The following is a 23,059-nucleotide window of genomic DNA, read 5'->3' as shown; positions in this document are numbered from 1 at the left end:
AGCTCTCACCGGAGACTGAGGTGGCACGAATATGGGGGAGGGGGAGGAAGTGGGCAGAGGCCCAAGGGGAATAGGGGCCAGGATCCGAGGGGGTGGCAGTCAGAAGCTGGGTGGCCACCGTGGGGGTCACATGGGATGAGGGAACGGCTAGACTGAGGAGTTGGAGGGCTTCCGGGCCCTGGAGGGGGTGTCAGCACCCCCGCTCTGGCCCTCCTGCCCCTGACAGGTCTAATCCTCTCCCCGCCACCCACTTTCCTCTACACCCACCCCCTGAAGCTGTCCCTAGCTAATTCGTCTTGGTTCCTTTAAGAGCTGCCTGGGAACTGGGGCACTGGAGGGGGCTGGCGGGGGGGGGGGGGGGGGGGGCCACCCCCTTCCCCTGCCAAGCCCGCCTCTGCTCCGCCCCCTGCCCTGGCCGGACTCTGCTGGAAGTCTTGGACGCCTGGGTTAGGGTCTCCACTGCTGGGCTGGGGGTAAGGCTGAGAAGTGGTGGGGAAGGGGGACCGTGGTCCCCGGGGGAGGGGGAGGGGAGGGGGGGATGCCAGTTTCCTCATACCCCGGGTGTCTGTGCCAATTTCAGTGGACAACCCAGGGGGTCCTTCTGGGTGGTCCGCGGCCTCGGACTGGGGGAAGGGCAGCTCCGGGGGTCTGGAGGGGCAGGGACCATGGGGCAGGGCGCCTGTGGCTCCTCACCCTCCACTCCCTGTTTTGTCTTCCTGGGACTCTCCTTTGATCAACTCCATCACCCACTCGCTGCCCTTCCTGCAATTAAAGACGTGGGGCCCTGACAGGTGGGGAAACTGAGGCCAGGCCAGCCACAGGAAAGGGAAGTGTATGAGCAGGTGCAGGGGAAGTGGAGGTTAGGCTGCAGAAAGCCTCTCCCTCCTCCCCCACCTGGAACAAGAAGATACAGGGCACTGGGTGTCCAGCTCGACCCCGGCACATTTCTAGCCGCAGCCACAGCCGCTGCCCGAGACTGGGTCCCTGCTGCCTCACGGGACGTCTGGGCTCCTTCCTGGAAGCCCTGATTCCATACATCGAGGCTGGGAGAGGCTCCCCGAAGCTCACCCGGGTAACCCTGGATGCGGGCAAAGCTTGCAGGCTCCCTCTACCTTGCTCCCTTGGAGTATTTCAGAGATGTGGCCCTTACAGTTCCGTTCAGAGACTGCACCCAATTCCCCTGGAAGGAGGGAAGGAGAGGGGAAGGACCCAGGACACTCCCCGGCGGGCGGGAAGTCCTTCTATAGTCTTACCTTCTTCCTTCCTGTTCCACCGCTAGCCCAGTTCCCTCTGGGCCTGGCCACCTGGATTTCCAATCGGTTCTTCCCCGCTACCACAGCCCCGTCCAGGGGGAGAGGAGCCTGCGGGTGCCCTCCGAAGCCCCGAGGCCTGGGTGCTGGCGGCAGTGAAGAGATGGTGGCGGTGGGGGTGGTGACAGAGCTCCGCTCAGAGTCCACTTCTGCTTTTGGCCCAGGCCTTGCCCTCGCCACCCCACTCCAGACGGAAACGCTCACCCACCACCCCGACCCAGGCCTGAAAGGGAACCAGGTTTGGCCTCTGAACCCCTGAGCCTGGGGCTGGTCCCAGCACACTTACTTCCTTCTTAAAAATACTATGAAGTCTCGAAATGAGCTGAGCTGCTCCCAGGTAGGCTGGAATCAGAGAGGACAAGCAAGCTGCCCAGGGTCACACAGCAAGTTACAGGCAGCCGTGCCTGGGACCCAGGCCTTCTGCGCCCTGGCCCCGGGCTGTCTGTTTCCCAGTCTTCCCACAGGCCGAGAGAGGGGCCAACCCTGAAGGGGCTTTTCCACCTCCTCCTGTTAGCAGTGAGAAAGCTGAGGTCCAGTGGGGACAGGAGGGCGCTCTGCTGAGTAGGTGCTCAGGGTCAGGGCTGGGAGAGGACACAGGCCCAGCTTCAACACTGCCCCCAGAGCCCCTGCTTGCTCCTTCATAGCTGGGGAACAATAATAGCTCAGCCTGGCTCTGTTTTATCCCTATCTGGCCTCGACCTTTGGAAAGTCCCTTCTGAAGTCTGCCCTCATCCTTCCTCTTAGAGCCTAAGACTTCTCCTAACGGGTCTCACGGGGTTGGCCAAAGAAGGCTTCTGGCACAGTGGCTTGGGAAGAAATGGCAGAACCTGAACCCGGAAGCCAGGATAGTAAGGATGGAAGAGGGCCTCTCAGCCTGCTTGACGGAGCCCCTGTCCCTCGGCCTGTTTGCACAGATCTCTGTATGTGCATTCACCTCCTCCTTGGCAAACTCAGTGTGCACGGGGTCCGGCCAGCTGGCATCCAGTTATGACCCCTGTCCCCGTGCATATACACAGTTCCCAGGGAAGAGGGAAACCCTGAGAAATTGACCATAAAAGAGAATTGGCCCCACGTGACCCCTGAACCCAGCTAGGGGACATCTACGAGGTGGTGCCTGCCTGACAGGGGGAGAGGGAGCTGAGCAAGGACCCCCAGGGGCTCCCCCCATATCTGGAGTCCCACCTCCCCCACACTGTGGATCCACGAGCAGCAGAAGGTGGGGCGCAGGGGGACACGGGTAGGAGGAGGAAGAATATGGGGAGATTCTAGTCCCTCCCACTTAGAGATGCGGTCGCCATGGTGACTGAGGACCAGTGAGGCGGGATGGGGTTGGGGATGGGGGGCGGGGGTGTGGCACGGACGAAGGCACTGGGAGACAGGAACTGCCTGGCATTCCAGGGGGAGGGAAGCTCGGTGCATCCCCAAGCTCCAGGTAAGGGAGCCGGAGGGCTGAAGGGGGCGGGGGGGCGGGCCATTGTCTGGTGCTGGCTCTGCCTTGAGAAGGGGGCAGACAGAGGGGTCGGGCCATTGTGTGCGGCACTCAGCTCAGCCTTCCAGCTCAGATCCAGGAGGCCTAGGAGGCCCTGGGGAAAGGGTTGGGGGGATTGGGCTTGGCGGGTGGTGAGAATGCTGAGAGACAGTGTGGGTGGGAAGAGGTGCGGGGATGCCCGGGGAGTAGAGGCTAAGGAAGCGCCTCACACACAGTAGGCACCTAAATATAAGTTGATTGGATCATAAAAACAGGGCAAGACGGGGCAGGGCAGGTAGGGCTGAGGAAGGGGAGCCAGGAAGCAGATGTACCCCAGGACTGCGTTCTTCTAGGGCTACCCTGAGGCTGGGAGGGAGAGGGGGTAAGGGGAGCTGGACCTGGTCATTGATGAAGCCCGGAGTGGCTTTTCTCCCAGCTCCTGGAGCCCCTTCCAGTGAGGTATCCATGTTGCCAGGAGCCCCAAAGGGACAGAGTTCCCCAGAGTTCTGTGGGCGAGCACAGGGTAGGGGTAGAGAGGGGTGAGCACAGGGTAGGGTGTGTGTGTGGAGTGAACACAGGGTAGGGATGAAGGGAGGTGAGCATGGTGTAGGGGTGCGGGTGGGGAGAGCACAGGGTAGGGGTGGAGGGGTGTGAGCATGGGGTAGGGGTGGAGAGGGGTGAGCATGGGGTAGGGTGCAGGTGGGGTGAGCATAGGGTAGGATGCAGGGGGGATGAGCATAAGGTAGGGGTGCAGGGGAGTGAGCATGGGGTAGGGGTGGAGGGGGGATGAGCATGGGGTAGAGTTTGGGGGGATGAGCATAGGGTAGGGGGTGGGGGGTGAGCATAGGGTAGGGGGCAGGGGAGTGAGCATGGAGTAGGGGTGGAGGGGGGATGAGCATAGGGTAGGGATGCAGGGGACTGAACATAGGGTAGGGGTGGAGGTGGGTGAGTGCAGGGTAGGGGTGCAGGTGGGGAGAGCACAGAGTAGGGTGTAGGGAAGTGAGCATGGGGTAGGGGTGGAGAGAGGTGAGCATAGGGTAGGGTTCAGGAGGAGTGAGTACAGGGTAGGGGTACCGGGGGGTGAGCATAGGGTAGGGTGCAGGGGGGTGATTACAGGGTAGGGGCGGAGGGGGGTGAGCATGGGGTAGGGGTGCAGGGGGGATGAGCATGGGGTAAGGGTGCAGGGGGGATGAGCATAGGGTAGGGGGCAGGGGGATGAGCATAGGGTAGGATACAGGGGAGTGAGTACAGTGTTGAGGTGCAGGGGGCTGAGCATAGGGTAGGGGTCCGGGGGATGAGCATGGGGTAGGGGTGGAGGGGGGATGAGAATGGGGTAGGGGTGCAGGGGGGATGAGCATAGGGTAGGGTACAGGGGGTGAATACAGGGTAGGGGTGCAGGGGGGTGAGCACGGGGTAGGGGTGGAGGGGGGATGAGCATGGGGTAGGATGCAGGGGGGATGAGCATAGGATAGGGGGCAGGGGGATGAGCATAGAGTAGGGTGCAGGGGGAATAAGCATAGGGTAGGGTACAGGGGGTGAGTACAGGGTATGGTGCAGGGGGGTGAGCATGGGGTAGGGGTGGAGGGGGGATGAGCATGGGGTAGGGGTGCAAGGGGTGAGCATAGGGTAGGATGCAGGGGCGTGAGCATAGGGCAGGGTGCAGGGGGGTTAGTACAGGGTAGGGGTGCAGAAGGGTGAGCATGGGGTAGGGGTAGAGGGGGAATGAGCATAGGTTAGGGGTGCAGGGGGGATGAGCACAGGGTAGGCGGCAGGGGGATGAGCATAGGGTAGGGTGCAGAGGGGATAAGCATAGGATAGGGTGCAGGGGGGTGAGTACGGGTTAGGAGTGCAGGGGAGTGAGCATGGGGTAGGGGTGCAGGGGGGATGAGCATAGGGTAGGATGCAGGAGGTTAAGCATAGGGTAGGGTTCAGGGGGCGTGAGCATAGGGTAGGGGTCGAGGGGGGATGAGAATGGGGTAGGGGTGCAGAGGGGATGAGCATAGGGTAGTGTGCAGGGGGGATAAGCATAGGGTAGGGTTCAGGGGGTGAGGACAGGGTAGGGGTGCAAGGGAGTGAGCATGGGGTAGGGTCAGAGGGGTGAGTACAGGGTAGGGGTGCAGGGGGGTGAGCATGGGTTAGGGTCGCAGGGGGGTGAGCACATGGTAGGGTGGAAAACGAGGACGATGTCTCCATCTCCCCTCCCCACTCGAACCTCCACAGCTACATCTCTACCAAAGGCCAGAAAGCCTGGCAGGAAGGGGCTACTGTTCGATGTGGTCTAGGGGCCAGAGGGGAGGAGTCCCCAGAAGAGGTGGACCCTCAGCGGGTGACAGGGTGGAACTAGACATTGTTGTTTTGCGGGGGGGGGGGGGGGGGAGGGTCCCCAGGCTGGGGAGAGAGAAGCTGGGGAGCCCCCACATCGGTGCCATGAAATGTCACAGCCCCTAAGGCTGGGCCCTGAACACCTGGCCCCTTCTCGCCACCGCCCCACCTGAACCCTGCAGACCCCAGCCCCCGCCAAGACACTTCCCTGCTGGCCTTGGCTTCTTGTGTGGACAATGAGGAAGGTCAGCTGAGGAGCCCTGGCAGTCACGAGCTTGCTTGTCGCCGGGGCAGGACCTGCTCCGTCACTTGCCGGCCTGACGCAGAGTGAAGACGTGGGGTCCCGCGTTCGGCAGTGATCAGGCACCTTCAGGACGGCAGCAGGAGAGCACTAGGTCACGTGTGGGCCCTTCCGAATGGGGGGCCCCCGTGACTGCCCGGGCCATGTGCCCCCGAAGCCACCCTGGCCGTGGGCTCCCCAGCCGCACGGGGGTGATGGCCGTGTGACTTTGCCTCCGACTCCAGAGCCCCCCACGCAAGAGGGACGGTGGTGGGCAGGGTGTCCTCCCCCGGCAGGCTCTCCCGCGGAAGCGGATGGCCCTGCTGCGTGTGGGGCTGGTGCCCGTACCTGATGGCCAGAGAGGTCTCTGTCCCCTCCGGAGTCGGGAGTCCCTGAGGTACAGTTTCTCAGCCCAGAAGAGCCAGAGCTGGCCACCCCCTCCCTCGGAGGTGTCTTCCCCATCCAAGTGGCTCAGAGCTGAGAAGGGACCACACTGGGTGGCCAAGGGGTTGGCTTCCGAACGAGGCCCATCTGAGTCTAACTTGGCTTCTCACTGCGTAACATCACTTTCCTCATCTGCGAAATGGGACTATGGTGGTGCCCATCTGCTAAAACTGTTGGGGAGACCAAGGCCTAATAACGCGAACTACTCGTATTGGCGGGAGGGGCTGGGGAAGGAGAATCCCCGGGTCTCTGGGGCAGGAGGCACTAGGGCCAGGCGGTGAACTGAGCACTTCTAGAGGGCAGACGCAGGGCGTCGGGCTGGGAGTTTGGAGCTGGGCTGCCTCCCCCGTCTCCCCCGCAGTCAGAACCCCTCCCTGTGACCCAGATAAGCCAATCTGTTCAAGCAGAGAGGCCAAGGGGCAGAGCAGGTCCCAGATCTGGACTAGGGGTTGGGGAGGCGCAGAAGGCGGAGTCCGGGAGGGATCTTCCCTTCCCTGGATCCTGAGTCTGGAAGACTTTCTCTGCGTGGCGTGGCCCCTGGCTTCTCCCCAGGACTTGGCCACCAGCCTCCATGAAAGTCTGGGAGAGTCTTAGGCTGGTCGCCACGAAACGGTTGTCAGGAGGGCTCCGGCCGGGACCAGCCCCAGAGAAACGGAGGGAAGATGAGTGGGCCCTGACCGGGAATTCTAGGGAATGACGGGCTGCACCGCGACCAGAAGGATGGCAGTGACACGGCAGGAAGGCCATCCTGCCTGAGCAACGGCAGTGTGAGAAGGGGCTGGGTCACCAGCTCGAGTCAGGTTAGCCCTGGGATGGCCGTGCTCTTAAACCAGCAGCCAGCCGGCCTGGGGCCGAGTGGGCCGGAAGCTACCCACTTTATAGGTTGTGCGCCCCGGCTGGAGATGCCTCGTTAACCCTGCATTAGGAGGTTCCCCCCGCCCCGGGGCCTCCAGGGAGAGGTGAGCAGACGCTGGGGGGTTGGGCGTGAGCTCAGATGGGAAGTTTTCTGGGCTCCCCCTGGCCTGATGCTGCCCCGGGGAAGGATGGACGCCAGGCCGTGGGAGGGAACAAGCCACGGGGGAGAGCCCAACGCAGCCCTCTTAGTCTTTCAAGACCGCGGCCCCCCTGAAGCGGGGGTCCCAAGGGGAGACCACCGCAGGCACTTCTGAGCACACAGCCGTGGAGAGACCCCGCCTTGTGGGTGAGCGAAAAGAGGAACAGAGAGGACAGGGTCACGTCCTATCTGAGAAATCTTGAGCAAGAGAAGAAGCCACTCCCGGGCTGGTTGGACTAGAGGTGGCACGACAGAGGGCAGTGGGGTGGCTGGCATGGCCCAGAAACTTTTTGGATAGACGGAGGGGGGGGGGGGCAGAGGCGTGCCTCCTTTCTTGCCCTCCCAGCGTTCCCCCCCCCCCCACACTTCCGCCTGAGCCAGGGATCTGTCACAACTCGACTCCAGAGGTGGAAATTCTGGTTTTCCAGAGCTCTCAGTGCCGGCTCTGGCGCTATGGGTACCTGGCGGGCCGCACTCCCGGCCCAGCCGGGCTGACCTTCCATCCCCTGTCCCCTGCCTCTGGGGCCTAGGAAGCCCCTTCTTCTTTCCCTTGGATGCACCCCTACCCAAGACTCTGGACACCTGGGGTTCTGCACTGTGGCTGGCTCGAGGGTATGTGCGATGAGGTGGGCGGCTGGGGGGTGATGATCCTGGGGACCTTGATGCAGCGACCCAGGGAGTCAGAGAGCAGGGGGAGGGGCAGCCGCAGAGCTGCCTGGCCGCGGCCCCTCATTACCTCCCTACAAGGGAGGGCCAGGTAGGCCAGAGTGTCAAGACCTGCACCCAGCAGGGGAAGGGGAGAGGTCAGCATAGGCAGAATCAGGCCTGCCTGGGTCCTCTGAGGCCAGGGGAGAGGTCGGCCACAGATCTGAAAGTCCCAGCAGAGATGGGTCTGATTAACCTACACTTTGAGCGTAGGAAGCTGCTCCCCAGAAAGTCCCCTGCTTGGGCCCGGGGAAGGGAAAGGTCTGGGCTCCGGGCGGCGGGGAGGGAAGGCAAAGGGTAGACAGCAAGAAGGACTTCCGGAGACTCAGGTGAGAGAGGGCAGAGCAGGGCTGCTGGGGGCCAAAGATCAGAAGGGCAGGCAGGAAGCCGGACTCCGACCCACAGGGGAGCTCGAGGCAGCAGGCTGGTGCCCGTGGATGATGGAAGTGAGACTCAGAAGGCACTCTGGAAAGGAAACTGTCCCCTCCCCGGCACCCCCCACCCCCATACGCACTTCTGCTGCCTGGGGCTCTCCTATTGGCTCCCCGGGGGGGATGTGGTGAGGCCTGCTCACCCAGAGGGTGTCTGGGTGTCTGTTTCCGCAGAGCCATCTGGTGACAGCCTCTGGCTGAGCATGGCCCTCCTAGCCCCGGGCCCGGACCCCTGGAGCCTCCCGGGCCTTTTCCTCTTCTGGCTGTTTCTGCTGCCACGGCTGCTGACCGCGGGGGCCGCTGGGCAGGGGCCCCTACCCAGGGTCATATACCACGCAGGTAAGTGTCCGACGGCCAGGTAGCGCAGGGCGGCAAGCTGAGCTGGAGGGGAGGGGCAGAGGAAGGGGTGGATGAGGAAACTATGTGCCACGGCCGGAAGACTAAGGGGGAAGACCAAGGGAAGAGAGGAAGGGGCCGGGGTGGTTCTCCAGGGCTGGTGGTTTTTCTTTCCCTCCTTACATGTCACTGTCCTCAAGCCGGGCACTTCCAACCCCTAACTGCTTTCACACCCCCACGTGCCCGCAAGGCCACAGCCACGCCAGAAGATCACCCGTGGACCCGGTGGCCCCGCACACACCAGGCCCGCAACAACCACACAGATGGTGCTGGACCGCGCCACGTCCAGACGCCAGGAACAAGAGAACTCGGGGTGGCCCGCTGGGGTGCAGGCCCTGACGCTCTGCCGCCCGCCCTCTCAGCTGCAGGCAGAAGGCTCAGGAAGGGATATGCCAGGAGTTGTAGGCGCAGGGTCTCCTGGGCACGGCTGTGTCTCTGGTATCTGTCTGGGGCAACCTGGTAAAGGACACGCACGCTGGCCGCTGTTGGCGAGGACTCCTCTGTGTCCGGTGCTGGCATCCCCAACATAAGCGACGCTGGTACTCAGCCGGCCCTCCGGGTTCTGCGCGGGAAGCGGATGCGAGGCCCGGAGGTCATGCCGCAGGATGGGGCGTCCAGTAACCGAGGGGTTCACGCAGGTCTGGGGGAGGCCGCCCCTTCCAGCACCTTGCCGACTTCTCCTTTTGGCCCTGAGATTCTCACAGCTTCCAAAGGGAACAGTCAGCTAGACAGGACAGGCCTCTAGGGCTGACGTGCAAACACAGCCCTGCGGGGTGGGGGGGAGGCTGTCCCCTTGCCAATGTACCAGCGGGACAGGAGCATCCCCCCAGCACCACCACCACCCCGAGGTGACCATGAGGGCCTCGCTTGCCTCCCGTGGCCGGCTCGCTGCCCCCACACAGGTGCCAGCCAGGCACGCCCACAGGGGCCTTTGGGGATGAACGTTTCCTCTCTGTTCAGCTCATGGTAGTGATTCTAGTGGTAGAAATGTCCTGCTAGAGAAGGGAAGGGGGGTTGGTGAGTGTGACCCTACAGCCCACAGCCACCCTGACACACAGTCCTATCTGTCTGTCTGCCTTCTGCTCCCCCTGCTCCTCCCCCTGCCCCCACAGCCCCCACCCCCGCCAGGCCTGGAAGCGTGTCCATTGTGGCTCACTTTATTTGCTGGCCCTTTGTGTGTCTCTTGGGTTCAGGCCACCCTTCCCCAGCCCCGGGCTGTCGTTACCCTGTCTCTGGCTGCCTCTTCTCTCCACTGTGGGATCAACACAAAACTCCTGCCCTCCCAGCAGGGTGGGTGAAGGGGGGGCGGCTGCTGGTGGAGTGTAGGTCTGGCTGCCAGGGCCTGGGGGGCACACTCTGCCAACACTTCCCCTCCCCACCTCAATCTCGGAAGACAGCTCTGTGCCCAGCCAGCCCTCATCACTCACCCCTTCTCCTCAACTCCCAACAGGGGACGGACGCAGGGTTCTCAGCCTCTTCCACCAGAAGGGCCTCCAGGATTTCGACACTCTGCTTTTGAGTGGTGATGGGGGCACTCTCTACGTGGGGGCTCGGGAGGCCATCCTGGCCTTGAACATCCAGGATCCGGGGATGCCAAAGCTGAAGAACATGGTGAGCAGGCCAGGGGTGAAGGGCATGGGCTGGGGGTGGGGAGGGGGCCGACAGTGCCTCCCCACCCCTGTGCCTGGTCTGCCTACGCGTGACCGACTACCCATCCTACCGGGTCGGATGTACCCGGTCTGCAGAACAGAGAAGAGATACCATAGTGGTCTCACTACTTGCTGGTACCCTGCATTCTGCTTGAACGATACTAACTGCTACAATGGCTGAAATGGAAATCATTGACATACGACAGAAACATTGACTCCGATGATATCAGCAACATGACATCCACCCACTGGGAGAAATCAATGAAGCCTGTGTATTAAATTGCAGTCAGCCTCCTAACGGGAATGGTGTGAGGAAGAGAGGGGGAAGGAAGGAAGGAGGGAGAGAGGGAGCAATTTCTGAGCATCTCCCGGTTGTGCCCCTCGGTGTGTGGCCTGTGGGCCACCTGCGCGTATGGGTTGCCGGGTGAAGATGCAGCTTCTCTGAGGTGGCAGACAGGAACCGACATTTTAAACAATTTCTCCAGGAAACGTGTGGTTTGACAACAGCTGCTCTGTACACCAGGCATTGCCCTAAGGGTACTTTGCATATGTTCCTGGTGGGTGCCCTCCAGGAGCTTGTGCAATTGACTGAGATCACTTAACCACCAAGCGGCCGATTCTGGATTCAAACTCAGGTCTGATTCTGCAGGCCGTGTTCTACCATAGAGCTGCGTCCCAAGGAACGCCAGCATCATCAGAGCAGTGGCCACAGTCACAAGCTGATGTTATTACAGCTCATTAGCATGTCACTGGCCACCATGCCTTCCGGTGACTTCACGCCTGGCCCAAGGAGACGGCAGCAGGTCAAAGCTAGAGGCGAAGACCTCACTTTCGTTCGTCTCCCTCCCCACTCCCCACCGCAGGTACCCTGGCCGGCCAGTGACCAAAAAAAGAGAGAATGTGCCTTTAAGAAGAAGAGTAATGAGGTAAGCCGAAGTGGGGGTGCAGGGGCTCTGGGCAGAGCCCCCAGACCGCCACCGGAAGACCTCAGGTTGGACAGGCAGCGGAGGATGCTTGTTTCCACCATGACGCCTGCATCACCCTCTGTGAAAACGTACTGAGACTGCGTCGGGGGTGCCCCGCCCTCTCCCCCCCAGCAAGGGAGGGGCAGCCTGAATTCTCTGTCTCCCCAGACACAGTGCTTCAACTTTATCCGTGTCCTGGTCTCTCTCAACGCCACCCACCTATATACATGTGGCACCTTCGCCTTCAGCCCCGCTTGTACCTTCATCGTGAGTTATTGGGCACCCAGCTCTCGGACCCAAGCATCCCTTCCACACCTACTCCCGGCCCATCCTCTGGAGCTCTGGAAAATTCTGCTCTTCCAGATGCAGGACCCTCGTGAGCTTCCTGGCCCCACCTTCCCTCCATGTTCCTCTCCTTCCCTCAAGCCCTGCATTTCCCAGACATGAGACCCTGGCGTTCTGGCCCCCAGCCTCTCCCCCACCTTTAGGAACTCCAAGATTCCTACCTGATGCCCATCTCCCAGGACAAAGTTGTGGAGGGGAAAGGCCAAAGCCCCTTCGACCCCGCCCATAAGCACACAGCTGTCTTGGCAGGTGAGTATCAGGTTTCCAGTATCTGCCTTCCCAGGTCACTCTGGGAAATCTGGAATCTGACAGTTTTCTGAAAGGCAGGGGATGGAGGGAGGGGAAGCCAGGAGCCTCAGGGCACCAGGTCAGAGAGAGACTCGGGCACCCCAACCAATCCCGCTGAAGCTGCCCCAAAGGAGGTGGAGGGAGGTAGGTATAGAGAGGTTCACGCAGGCAAGAGGGTCCGGGAAGGGTCTTGGGCAGAAGAGAGTCCTGAGGCTCAGCCATTTTTTCTGTGGAGTTTACGAGAAATCACGGCCTGTGCCCTCCCAGACACAGACCATAAGATTCCCCGCCCTGGTTTCCTGGAAGAGGTGGCCTTTGGCTTTTGAGTTGGACCTTGAAAGATACGTAGATGGGCAACGAAGATGTTCCAGGAAGAGAAGGGCAGGGCCAAGGGGTGGAGGCGGAAAACACGGCCACCTTTGGGGAACCAGGAGTGATCCTACCTGCCAAGTGGTTCTGCTGGGCCTGTGAGGAAGCAGCCAGAGGAAGGCTGGACAAGGCCAGTGCACAGAGGGACACAAGGCATGACTATCCCCTGAGGCAATATTCCCTAAGAAGGGGGCTCAGCGGGGTCTGTGAGCTGGGCTCTGGGCACCACAGGAAGGTGTAGAACACAGAAGGGGGCCAGAGACCGATGTGAATACTGGCCCCAGGCAGAGGCAGGTCTGAAGAGAGCAGGGACCCCCTCCAACCAGGAGGCCTCCCGCCCTCTCCCCGCCCTAGATGGGATGCTGTATTCTGGCACCATGAACAACTTCCTGGGCAGCGAGCCCATCCTGATCCGCACGCTGGGACCCCAGCCTGTCCTCAAGACCGACAATTTCCTCCGCTGGCTGCAGCGTAAGAACCCCAGTCCCCAGCACAGGTCTGGCCCGTCCCAGAGCAAGCGCGGAGGCCAGGCCTGAGAACCTGAGACCCGCTGTTCCCCCTTGTGCCCTTCTTGAAGGGGGCCTCCTCCGTGCGAGGCAGTACTGTTGCTGGGGGTGCAGTTCTCAGCCCTGCGAAGCGTCAGTAAACACAAAAGGGACCAGGTGTCCCCCCCCCACCCCCCCAGGGCCACCCTCGGCCGGCCTTTAGGCATCCAGTCTGCGGACCAGCGCTTGGGGGGGTGGGGGCGGGGGTAGTCCCAGCCTTAAGCCTATCTGCCCCGCCCCGCAGCGGACGCCTCCTTCGTGGCAGCCATCCCCTCGACCCACTTCGTCTACTTCTTCTTCGAGGAGACGGCCAGTGAGTTCGAGTTCTTCGAGAAGCTCCACACGTCCCGCGTGGCCAGAGTCTGCAAGGTGTGCGGCCCGGGCGGGAGGCGGCGCTGGCCGCGGGGCAGCCAGTGGGGAGATGGCAGAGGCGGGGCCGAGCGCCCAGGACCCAATGGGAGCGGGGCGGGCGCGCGGGAGGCGGGGCGCAGGGCTCGCGCGGAGCGGGGCGGGGCGCCACTGACTCCGCCCACGCGGCCCTAGAACGACGTGGGCGGAGACAAGCTGCTGCAGAAGAAGTGGACCACCTTCCTGAAGGCGCAGCTGCTCTGCGCGCAGCCGGGGCAGCTGCCTTTCAACGTCGTCCGCCACGCGGTGCTGCTGCCCGCCACTGCCTCCGCAGACGCCCGCGTCTACGCCACCTTCAGCTCCCAGTGGTGAGCAGAGCGGCGGGAACGCGGGGGCTGCGCGCGCGGGTCGTGGGGCCGGCGGGTTGGAGCTGTCACTCCGCGCACCTCACCTAGGAAGGCGTGTGATCGCCACCACGTCCCACGGATCAGACCCACCCCCTTCATGTAGATGGAAAAAGAAAACTCAGGTTCTTACTAGTTTATAGCCTGCCTGGTTCCAAAAAAAAAAAAAAAAATAGGAGACAGCTTACCAAAGGCAAACATTGAGACAAGATACGATAAAAACTGTAAGGAAACAGGAGTAAAAGAAAAATAAGACAAGGCAGGGACTGGGGCGACGCATTACAGATGTTTGTCATTTATGCAGTGCCAGGTGCTGATCACAATTTAGCTCTGAGCTTCCTAATGGCCAAAGCAAAAAGGGAAACACCATCAGTATCACTAAAGTTAAAATAGTCATTGCTTGGAGGCTGAGAAAAGTCAGTTGATTTGCTGTGATCTGGTCACACGGTGTTTAGGTACTTCCTGACCATGTGTCCGGTACCAAAAATACCTGCTGTAAGCAGAGGCTGGTATCAATGACGTCCAGAACCGAGAACAGGATGTGTGCCACAATCAGGTTAAAGAGAACAAGAGAAACCTGTTGTCCACAGGCCAGGGCTGAAGGAATACAAATATTCTCATAGTCAGGCTCTGGTTGGTTCCCTGAGGATCAGGAATCAGTAGGACCAAAAGGAGCAGGGCTTCATCTGGAGCCTGTTGGGAGCTGTTTACACTGCCCCTCCCATGGGTACAGCCCAGCCTGGGCAAGACAGGCAGCAGCCACCCCCACGGCCTGAGCCCCAATCACTTCTCCTTAAGGATAATCACACTTCAGGTCCCAAGACGGTCCACGAGGGACTCCCCAGCCTTATCACCACAGCTCGGGGAGACTAGGCATCGGTAGGCCAGCCCCACCCTCCACACCCCTTCCCTCCTGGGCCTTCTGACCAGGGTGGGCCAGGGCTACAGGGGGAGCTTCCTGGTATAGCAGAGGAGATGACAGTGTCCCCTCTGGCTGTCCCCAGGCAGATCGGTGGGACCAGGAGCTCTGCCGTCTGTGCCTTCTCTCTCAAGGACTTCAGACGTGTCTTTGAGGGCAAGTACAAGGAGCTGAACAAAGAGACTTCACGCTGGACTACTTACGGGGTTCCCGAGATCAGTCCCCGGCCAGGCAGCGTGAGTACCACCCCCAACACCGAGCGACCGCCCTCCACAGATACACACACACACGCTTCCCCCATGTCAGAGGACCTGTCGTGGCGCAGCGAGTGTCCAATCGTTGGTGCTTCCTGCCCTAACCGGCCCTGTCTGCTCAGATACACACTTGGCCCAGCTGTTCCAACCCCATCCTACGCACAGAGAAGCACCCCCTCCGCCAAGTGCACACCACTTACCTGAGCACGTCACTGAGCAGACAAGGGGGCACGGGCTGTGCCAAGGACTGCCTGGCATCTTCATCTGCGTTTGTTATTCAACTCTTGTTTTTTGATCCGAGTGCTATACGGTCACCATCTAAAGAATCATAGAGAGCTACACGGTCGGTTGTAAAAATCTGCCTTATTCCCTGCCCTACGCTTTTCCCTCTCTAGAGGGACAACCACCTTCAACTCTCTTAGCCGATACTTTGTGTATTTATCTCCAGATCTCTAACGTACTTTTATTTTCAAATGTTCACTTACTTATTTTGAGAGAGAGAGTGCGAGCAGGGGAGGGGCAGAGAGAGAGGGAGAGAGAGAATCCCAAGCGGGCTGGGTGCCGTCAGCGCAGAGCCCGATGCGGGGGTCCATCCCACGAACCGTGAGATCGTGACCGGAGCCGAAATCAAGAGTCAGATGCTTAACCGACTGAGCCCGCCAGGCGCCCCGCCCCGTCTCTAACATACTTTTATTGCCGCCTCTTGATGCTTCAGTTTCAGGCAGGATCTATTGAATTCCCCGTTCTGGATGGTGAGGATTTAACTGTGTTCCTCCCCCTCCCCCCTGCCACCCCCCCCCCGCCCCCCAGTTGTGTGTGGCCTGCAGCAGCTAGCAAGAACTGTTTTTGTGCGTCTCTTTCCAAATTCATGGGCACTGACATTACGCTGGTAGCTTGAGGTCAGCCGCGGGGGGAGTATAGGTCACGGCAGTTGGCAAACCCGATGAGTCAGGAGACAGGGATCCCCGACGCCCACACCGGAACTGCTTTGCCAGCACACCACTGCACCCACCCCTCATCTCCCAGGGTAGTTTTGTCACAATTTTGGTTAGATCAATATTTATATCGGACTCTTCTGCACCACTGAGCCACGTAGAAGGCCATGATTACCTTTCCTTTTTACATAATTAAAATTTTTCCCTGGGGTTAGTAATTATCTCTCTCTCACTTTTTTTTTTTTTTTTTTGCTTGCTTTGTTTTCTAAGCTCTTATCATTAATTCAACCTCAGACTCTTCCTCAATTATCTGCATTTCTTCTGAAGACACAGCCGTTAGGCATTCAAACAGTTTCACGTTCCTGGAAACGGCTCCTATCCACTGTGGCCTGGACCAGCGGCTGGCCGTCCGGGGCCAGGGCACCGCTGCCCTCCTGGAATTTCCCTGCTCATCATTCTGGGCTTTCCCTTTGTATCTGTCCGTGACATTCTCATGTTTCTTGCAACCTGTGACTTCCTCTTTTTTTTTTTTCTTTTCTTTCTTGTTTTACTATCTTATTTCATGAACGTGGCCTCCATAGATTCCTGGAAAGGGATACAGGGGAGGTAAACTTTTTGAGACTGTGAGTGTCTGAAAATGTCTTTATTCGACTTTCACATTTGGTAGTTTGATGTGTGCAGGTAATTCTAGACTAGAACTAAGCTTCCTGCAAAACTTGGAAGGCTTGCCCTGTTATTCCCCAGGGGGTTACTGAGCTACCCAGAGCCATTCTGATTCTTAAGTCTCTGAATGTCCTGTTTTTTTTCTCACTGGAATCTTGTAGTGTCTTTTCTTTGCCCCCAGTTCTGAAATTTCACAGTATTGTGCTTTGACGGGACTCTGTTCATTTATTGCGCTGGACATTCAGGCTGCCCCTTCAGCCTGGGAAGTTGTTCCTGCAGTTTGAAGTTTTCTTGAACTATTTCCCCCTATTTTCTTTTTAATGAACAGACAGTTTTTGAGGCCGCCTGCCACTGTTGTAAGCACTAGGGGATGGATACACCAGTGAAGAGAGCAGACAGAAGTCCCTTCCCTCATGGAGTGGACACGTTCATGTTAGAATGTTTTCTTGCTTCTTTCTGGCCCTCCTGGACTGGTCCTCTCCATTTTTAAATCCTGTCCAGCTTTCCAAGACTTCGGTTTGGCCCTACGTTCTGGGAGAGTGTCTCAATTTTGTCTTCTTTTTTTTTTTTTTTTTGAAATGTTTCTTTTCAGAGAGAGAGAGAGAGCACACACGAAGGGGAGGGGCAGAGAGAGAGGGAGAGAGAGAATCCCAAGCAGGCTCTGCACTGTCAGCACAGAGCCTGACGTAGGGCTCCATCTCACAAACTGTGAGATCATGACCTGAGCCGAAATCAAGAGTCAGATGCTCAACTGACTGAGCCACCCAGGCGCCCCCAGGCATTGTTCTTTTAAGTCTCTTTTAATCTATACATTCCCTTTCCATCTTCTTATTTTCTCTTGCCATTTACTTGTCATGTAGAATTTTTCACTGTCTAGATCTTGGTGACCCTGTCTCTCTGTGGTGGAGTTTAAGGAATTCCTGTAAATTCATTGGAGGTTGGGTCTAGAGACTCAGTAACATGAGTTTGATTTGATCCCTTCACCGTGGTCGTGTGTCTTCCTTCAGGACACACGTGGTGTCTGGCTCCCTCTTTGAAGTAGAGTCCTCTTTTGTAGCATCATGTTCTTGTTTCGTGGATACACTCTCTTCACTTAGCTCTCTGAAAATGGTAATACTACTTTGCGTGAAGGTCTCTTTTCTCTGAATCATTTAGCTGTGTTGTTTGTTTGTTTTCCATTTGTTTGTTTTGGTCCGGTAGCCCTGGGCTCTTTGCTGTACTTGAGGGTGGGGACCATGCAGCTGTTTGGAAACTGCACCGGTGGATGGGACTTGGCTCCACTGTTGTCCCCTGGAGGTGGCCTGGCTGGGCGGTTTTCTTGGGGACCCTCAACATGAATATCATCAAGTCTTACCTTTGACCTCCAGTCAGTTTTCCGGAGCCCTCTTCTAGCCTTCTGCTCGGAGGGGGACGGCCTGGCTGCTGGCGTTGGGGGAGAGGGGGTGAGGGCGGAGTCTCAGCATGCACTGAGCCTCCCTGCCTTCACCCCTGCTTCCATGGTGTGCCCGTGCCCTCCGCCCAGAGACCCTCTACTTTACCCTCTCCAGAGAGTGAGCCTCCAGACCTGGGCCAGGCCCTGCCAGGGCCAGTCCCCCAGCCACGGGAGCTGCAGGAGACCAGCCTCCGTCCTGGACAGACTTCCAAATACTCTTCTGACTCCGTGCCTCCCTTGCCTCACTTCTGGAGGTGGCTGGGGCCACTCACTCATGACCTTTAGGAATTCTGCCTTGTAAATCAGACAGCTTTGGCTACCCCAGGGCTGGCTTAAGAAAAGTCCTTTCTTTTTTTCCTGCTAAGTCTTTTACTGTTTGTTCATTTGCTTTCCAGCTTCCAAACTGTGGCTGCCTTCGCTTCCCCTCCTGTTCTCCCAGTCCCTGTAGCTTTCTGCCTTAACCCACCCCCCCCACGTTTTCGGGGGAGGAAGTGAGAATAGGTGTGTGTGCTCATTCTGGCATCAGAACGAAACATGGATGTTATTACCTCACTCACAGACAAGGAAATGGGGGCTCATAGCGGGGCGGGGTGGGGAGACCTACCTGAGGACACAGCTTGCAGGGGACAGAGTTGGGCTGGCCCTAACATAGTGCTTTTGGGTGTGGAGGACAAGGATCCTGACTGAGATCGGGACACGCAGCGTGCCGGTGTTGGCAGGGCCTCCGGAGAACAGCCGGCCCACCGCGTCCGCCGTCCCCCTCGCTTTATGGGTGAGAAAAAGGAGGCCCCGGATGGAGCAGGGGCTCTGCCAGACTCACGTGGCAAGTTCATGCCACACCGTGGTGACAAGCGCTTCCTGCTGCACCACCCCTTTCTGTCGCGTCCGTCATGCAGTCACTGACTCCGCAAACACCGCTGGGCGCTGGCTGTGCCTGGGGCTCCCGATATGAGTGAGACGTGGTCCCCGCAGCAGGTAGCTGTCACCCTACTTCCTGCCGGGCACCCTGGATGAAGGCGACGAGGGGGAGGAAAGTAACAACCGCCGACACTTGCTGAGCACCTTCTCCGTGTCACGCGTGCTCTAGTTACTTCTCGCGTGTTCGTGCATCTCGTGCGCGCCGCAAGCCTGCGACATACGCGGCGCGGTGTTCAGAGGCTGGAATTCAAGGCCAGGCAGCTCCGGAGTCTACCCACCTCCTAAGATGAGGACTGCGTGGAGGGAGGGAGGCGCAGCAGGCTTGAAGCTGGGAGGGAGGGAAGAGGCAGTGGTGAGCTCACGGGAAGGAGAGAGCCGACCTGATCTTCCTCCTCCCCGCCCTAGTGCTCCGTGGGCCCCTCCTCTGACAAAGCCTTGACCTTCATGAAGGACCATTTCCTGATGGACGAGCAGGTGGTGGGGACCCCCGTGCTGGTGAAGTCTGGCGTGGAGTACACGAGACTCGCGGTGGAGACAGTCCAGGGCGTCGATGGGCACAGCCATCTGGTCATGTACCTGGGCACCAGTGAGTAAAGGGCTCCAGGACCTCCCTCGGCGACCACGTAGGGGCTGCGTTTCAGGCTGAGGAGGGAAGCCCTGGAGTTCACTCGCTCATGCTTTCGTTCAACAAATGCTTTCTCAATACTGGCTATGTGCCTGGTGCCCTGCTAGGCTCTAAAAATACAGCGGGGTTACCCGTGCCTTCTGAGCTTTAGTGCTGGAGGGGGTGACAAACACAGAGGGCTTTGGGGGCCTTCGCAGGAGCTGTTTCTCTCATGGAGGAGCCATGGAGAGAGGTGAAGAGCGGGCAGGTGGAGGGCAACTGGGAGCAACCAGGACAGACTTCCCTCCTTAGGAAGTCTGCTGTGAGGGGAAGCAGGGAGGGGACACTGCGGGGGGGGGGGGGGGGCGGCAGCTTGCATGCTTTTTTTTAAAGAAGGAAAGGTCAGTGGGATCCAGGAGAGGGGCAGGTGGTGAAGAAAGGGGCAGGCCAGGGGGTCACTGGCAGGTACAGTTGCAGAGAGAGCAGGAAGCCGGAGCCTGGGACACCCGTGCTGGGTTGGTGGTGAGTGAATAGAACAGGCAGGATTGGGTGGCTGGCTGGCAGGTTATGTGCAGGCCCCTCCGTGCAGCTGGAGGACGCAGGGTCTTGGGCTGGGGGTGAGGGGTAGAGAAGGTGGGGGGTTTGGAGAGAAAGGGGGTAGATTCAAAAGTCGTTGTGGAAAGGAGGAGAGAGAGCCCGCGGGGAATGTGGAAGATTGCCAGGCGCGTCTATGGAGGGCCGGGCGGGGGTGACCTTGAGCTTCAGTGGAAGAAACCTGCAGGTTCCTTCCTTCTTTTAGGACATGTTTCCAGCCACTGTCAGCTGTGCCCACCCCGGGTCCCAGCAGAGAGCAGAACGCCCCCAGAGCTCGGTCCGTGTGGAATGCACGGAGACCGCCGATAAACACGGCACATGAGTCACTACTCGGCGTGTTAGGAGATTAGAAAGTGATTCAGCACGAGGGCAGATGAGGAATGCCAGTTAAGGAAATGGCAGTTTTTAAAAGGGTGGTCAGGGTGGACTTCACTGAAGTGCCTCGGAGCAGGGACACTCGGTGGAGCTGAGGGTGGCTGGTGACATGGTTTTCTCCGGAAAGCACTCAGCTGTCCTCGGCCCCAAGTCCGTGGGGAAAGTGGGCTGGGTTCCAGCACAGGAGGGGCAGAGGGGCGGGGGTGTGAGCCACTTACGACGGGACTTACGTGATCTCCGCGGCATCGAAGGCAACAGCCTGACAGATCCGTGTCTGCGCACTTTGCACTCAGCAGGAACGGTCTGACAGCTGGGAGGCCATCTGGAGTTAGAAGGGTCTGTGGACCCGTGACAGTCTCTGCTCTCTCCCCACAGCCACGGGGTCCCTCCACAAGGCTGTGGGGAGTGGGAACAACAGTGTCCATCTGGTGGAGGAGATCCAGCTGTTCCCTGAACCTGAACCTGTCCGCAACCTGCTGCTGGCCCCCGCACAGGTGGCAAGGGGCCCTCCGATGAGGTGGGGGGCTTGGGTGCCGGGTCCTCCCTGGGCAGGGTGACCCCGTCACTCTCCCTCTCTTTTGCAGGGTGCAGTGTTTGCGGGCTCCTCGAGGGGCATCTGGCGGGTCCCACGAGCCAACTGTAGCGTCTATGAGAGCTGTGTGGACTGTGTCCTTGCCCGGGACCCCCACTGTGCCTGGGATCCGGAGTCCCGGACCTGCCGCCTCCTGCCCACCCCCATCCCGTGAGTGCCGGTCCCGGATGGCAGTGAGGCTGGCCCGCCAAGACCTTCTTCCCCATCGTGCGGGGTTCTTCCTCTCTCCGGGGGCTACTCCCTCCAACAGCGCCCCTCCTGGGGAGGGGTCACAGCAAGCCATCCTGGGTTCACCTCCCCTCTTCCTCCTCCTCTTCCCACTTTGGTCTGTTTCAAGGGATGAGTGTGCTCTCCCACCTTCTCAGGAAGTCCTGGAGGCAGGACGTGGAGCAAGGGAACCCACGGTTCGCCTGTGCCACTGGCCCCGTGGGCAGAAGCCGCCAGCCTCAGAGCCGCCCCGAAATCAGTGAGTGCGAAACCGGGGGGGGGGGGGGGGGGGGGGGGAGGGCGGGGGAGGCTCAGGGACTTCTGGGCAGGGATGGGCCTTTCTGCCTCAGTCTCTTCCCCCAGCACCTGCCCGGCTGGAGACCTGAACGCCCAGATTTGGGACGGATTTGGGTCCTGGCTTAGGGAGGAAGGTTAGGAGGTCTAAACTGGGGTTCAGGATTGAGGCCGCAGTCTGTTTTTGGTGCAGAGCTGGAGTCAGAGGGACTGAGGTCAGTTTGGGGTCCAGACTGGAGATAGGGGAGGGGTCAGAGTCGAGTTGGGGAGTCGAAATGGAAGCGGGAGAGGGGAGTCAGGGTCCAAATGTTGGCACAGCTTTCCTGCCCTCCTCTCCCCTCCCTGAACCGCTCGCCCTTCCTTCACCTCCAGTTAAAGAAGTCCTGTCTGTCCCCAACTCCATCGTGGAGCTCCCCTGCCCCCGCCTGTCAGCCCTGGCGTCTTACCGCTGGAGTCACGGCAAAGCGGCGGTCCCAGAGGCCTCTGCGGCGGTCTACAACGGCTCCCTGCTGCTGCTGCTGCAGGACGGGGCGGGGGGCCTGTACCAGTGCTGGGCCACGGAGAACGACTTTTCCTACCCTGTGGTCTCCTACTGGGTGCACAGCCAGGATCAGCCCCTGGCCCTGGACCCCGAACTGGCGGGCATCCCCCGGGAGCGTGTGGAGGCCCCGTTGACCAGGGTTGGGGGCGGGGCCGCCCTGGCCGCCCAGCGGTCCTACTGGCCTCACTTCCTCACGGTCACTGTGCTCCTGGCCCTCGTGCTTTCTGGAGCCCTCCTCCTTCTCCTTGCCTCCCCGTTGGGGGCGCTCCGAGCCCGGGGCAAGGTGCGGGGCTGTGAGACCCTGCCTCCCGGGGAGAAGGCCCCCCTGAGCAGAAAGCAGCACCTCCAACCTCCCAAGGACCACACGACCTCGGCCGGCGAGGTGGACGCGGACAACAACCGTCTGGGTTCCGAGGTGGCTTAAACTCTGGGCACAGACCGGGGCTGTAGGGTGGGCAGGGCGCCTGGCCATGCCGGCTGTGGGGACCTGGGACTTGGTGGGGGAGTACCACGAAAGACCACCTTTTCCTGCCACTGTGTGCCACCAGGAGCCCTCGGCGGGGCTGGACACAGCGGCCTGACCCCCTGTGGGCCTTCCTTCCACCATGCACACATGCTCTCCGGCTTGGCTGTTCCAGAACCCTCCGGGGCGGGGGGGGGGGGGGGGGTGGTCCAGGACCCTGTGGTAATAAACACCAACATACAAACAGGACAGCACGCCCGTACCCCTGGCGACCCCACTCTGGTCGCAGCCGCCACCTCACCTCAGACACCAGCGCCCCCCTCCCGGGGATCTGCAGGGAGGCGCGCCCTCCCCCTCCCTTGTCAACCATGCACCGCTGACTCCCGGGAAGTCTTTCCGGAAGTCTGACCACCTTCCTTCTTGCTTCGGTTGGGGAGACTGTGATCCCTGCTGGCCTGGCTGGAGTAACAGGGGTCATCTGAGCCTTGTTCACTCCTTTGCTGTGGCTGACCCCTTGATCTTTGTCCTCTCCCCTCCTTTATTTTGGGATTCAGAAAACTGCTTGTCACAGACAGTTTATTTTTTATTAAAAAGACAAAGTTTATGAGTGGTGCTTTTGTCCGAGCAGCATGCCGTAGCCAAGGACCCTGGGGGTGGGGCGAGCAGGCAGTCCCACGACGTCAGCAGGGAGGGGCTCTGGGTTTGTGGGGTGACTGGTCTCTCCTGCGCTGCTGGCTCCCCACCCGGGACCTGCCCCCCAGCCCTCTCCTCTGCTCAGGCGCTGCAGGAGAGTGGCTCAAACCCCGTTGTCAGGCCAGCGCAGCTGGGGGGCGGCAGCCTCAGCCGGGACCCACCGGGCCGTGCCTCACCTGTCGCTGACCCCCGCCACTTCTGATCCCCGCAGCTACTGTTCCCTGCTGTCCCAGCTTCCCGTGACGCCGATTT

At 60.0% G+C, this 23,059-nt stretch overlaps 1 protein-coding gene and 1 long non-coding RNA gene across 4 annotated transcripts; one reads left to right on the top strand and one right to left on the bottom strand.

The window, feature by feature from the left end:
• Positions 1-432: 432 nt before the first annotated feature.
• SEMA4A (semaphorin 4A) lies at positions 433-22,718 on the top strand. Of its 2 annotated transcripts, none has more exons than XM_042924961.1 (15): positions 433-473; positions 8,189-8,353; positions 9,861-10,021; positions 10,923-10,985; positions 11,193-11,291; positions 11,513-11,618; positions 12,381-12,497; positions 12,816-12,940; positions 13,115-13,287; positions 14,328-14,478; positions 18,850-19,030; positions 20,393-20,511; positions 20,602-20,759; positions 20,975-21,075; positions 21,483-22,718. In XM_042924961.1, the coding sequence occupies exons 2-15, from the start codon at positions 8,218-8,220 to the stop codon at positions 22,073-22,075; spliced, it is 2,283 nt and encodes a 760-aa protein (XP_042780895.1). In that variant the 5' UTR covers positions 433-473; positions 8,189-8,217; the 3' UTR covers positions 22,076-22,718. The 2 variants fall into 2 exon arrangements, with proteins under 2 accessions (XP_042780895.1, XP_042780894.1); XM_042924960.1 differs by lacking the exon at positions 433-473 and adding an exon at positions 7,237-7,490.
• On the bottom strand, positions 13,591-18,840 carry LOC122211656. Of its 2 annotated transcripts, XR_006198770.1 has the most exons (3): positions 17,449-18,840; positions 14,697-14,814; positions 13,591-13,920 (listed from the first exon to the last, which is right to left on the bottom strand). It is a non-coding gene; the product is annotated as an uncharacterized LOC122211656 (long non-coding RNA). The 2 variants fall into 2 exon arrangements; XR_006198769.1 differs by lacking the exon at positions 17,449-18,840 and having other exon boundaries at positions 14,697-15,023.
• Positions 22,719-23,059: the final 341 nt, after the last annotated feature.

This window comes from Panthera leo, chromosome F3, assembly GCF_018350215.1.
Source record: "Panthera leo isolate Ple1 chromosome F3, P.leo_Ple1_pat1.1, whole genome shotgun sequence".
NCBI lineage: Eukaryota > Metazoa > Chordata > Mammalia > Carnivora > Felidae > Panthera > Panthera leo.
This window is presented reverse-complemented; position numbering and strand designations above follow the sequence as displayed.

Bases quoted from the DNA above. Each gene is read 5' to 3' on its own strand.
- SEMA4A (XM_042924960.1), top strand. From the start codon at position 7,433: ATGCACCCCTACCCAAGACTCTGGACACCTGGGGTTCTGCACTGTGGC. The intron at 12,498-12,815 runs GTAAGAACCCCA...CCCGCCCCGCAG, and splicing joins TTTCCTCCGCTGGCTGCAGC to CGGACGCCTCCTTCGTGGCA. The intron at 19,031-20,392 runs GTGAGTAAAGGG...CTCTCCCCACAG, and splicing joins GGTCATGTACCTGGGCACCA to CCACGGGGTCCCTCCACAAG.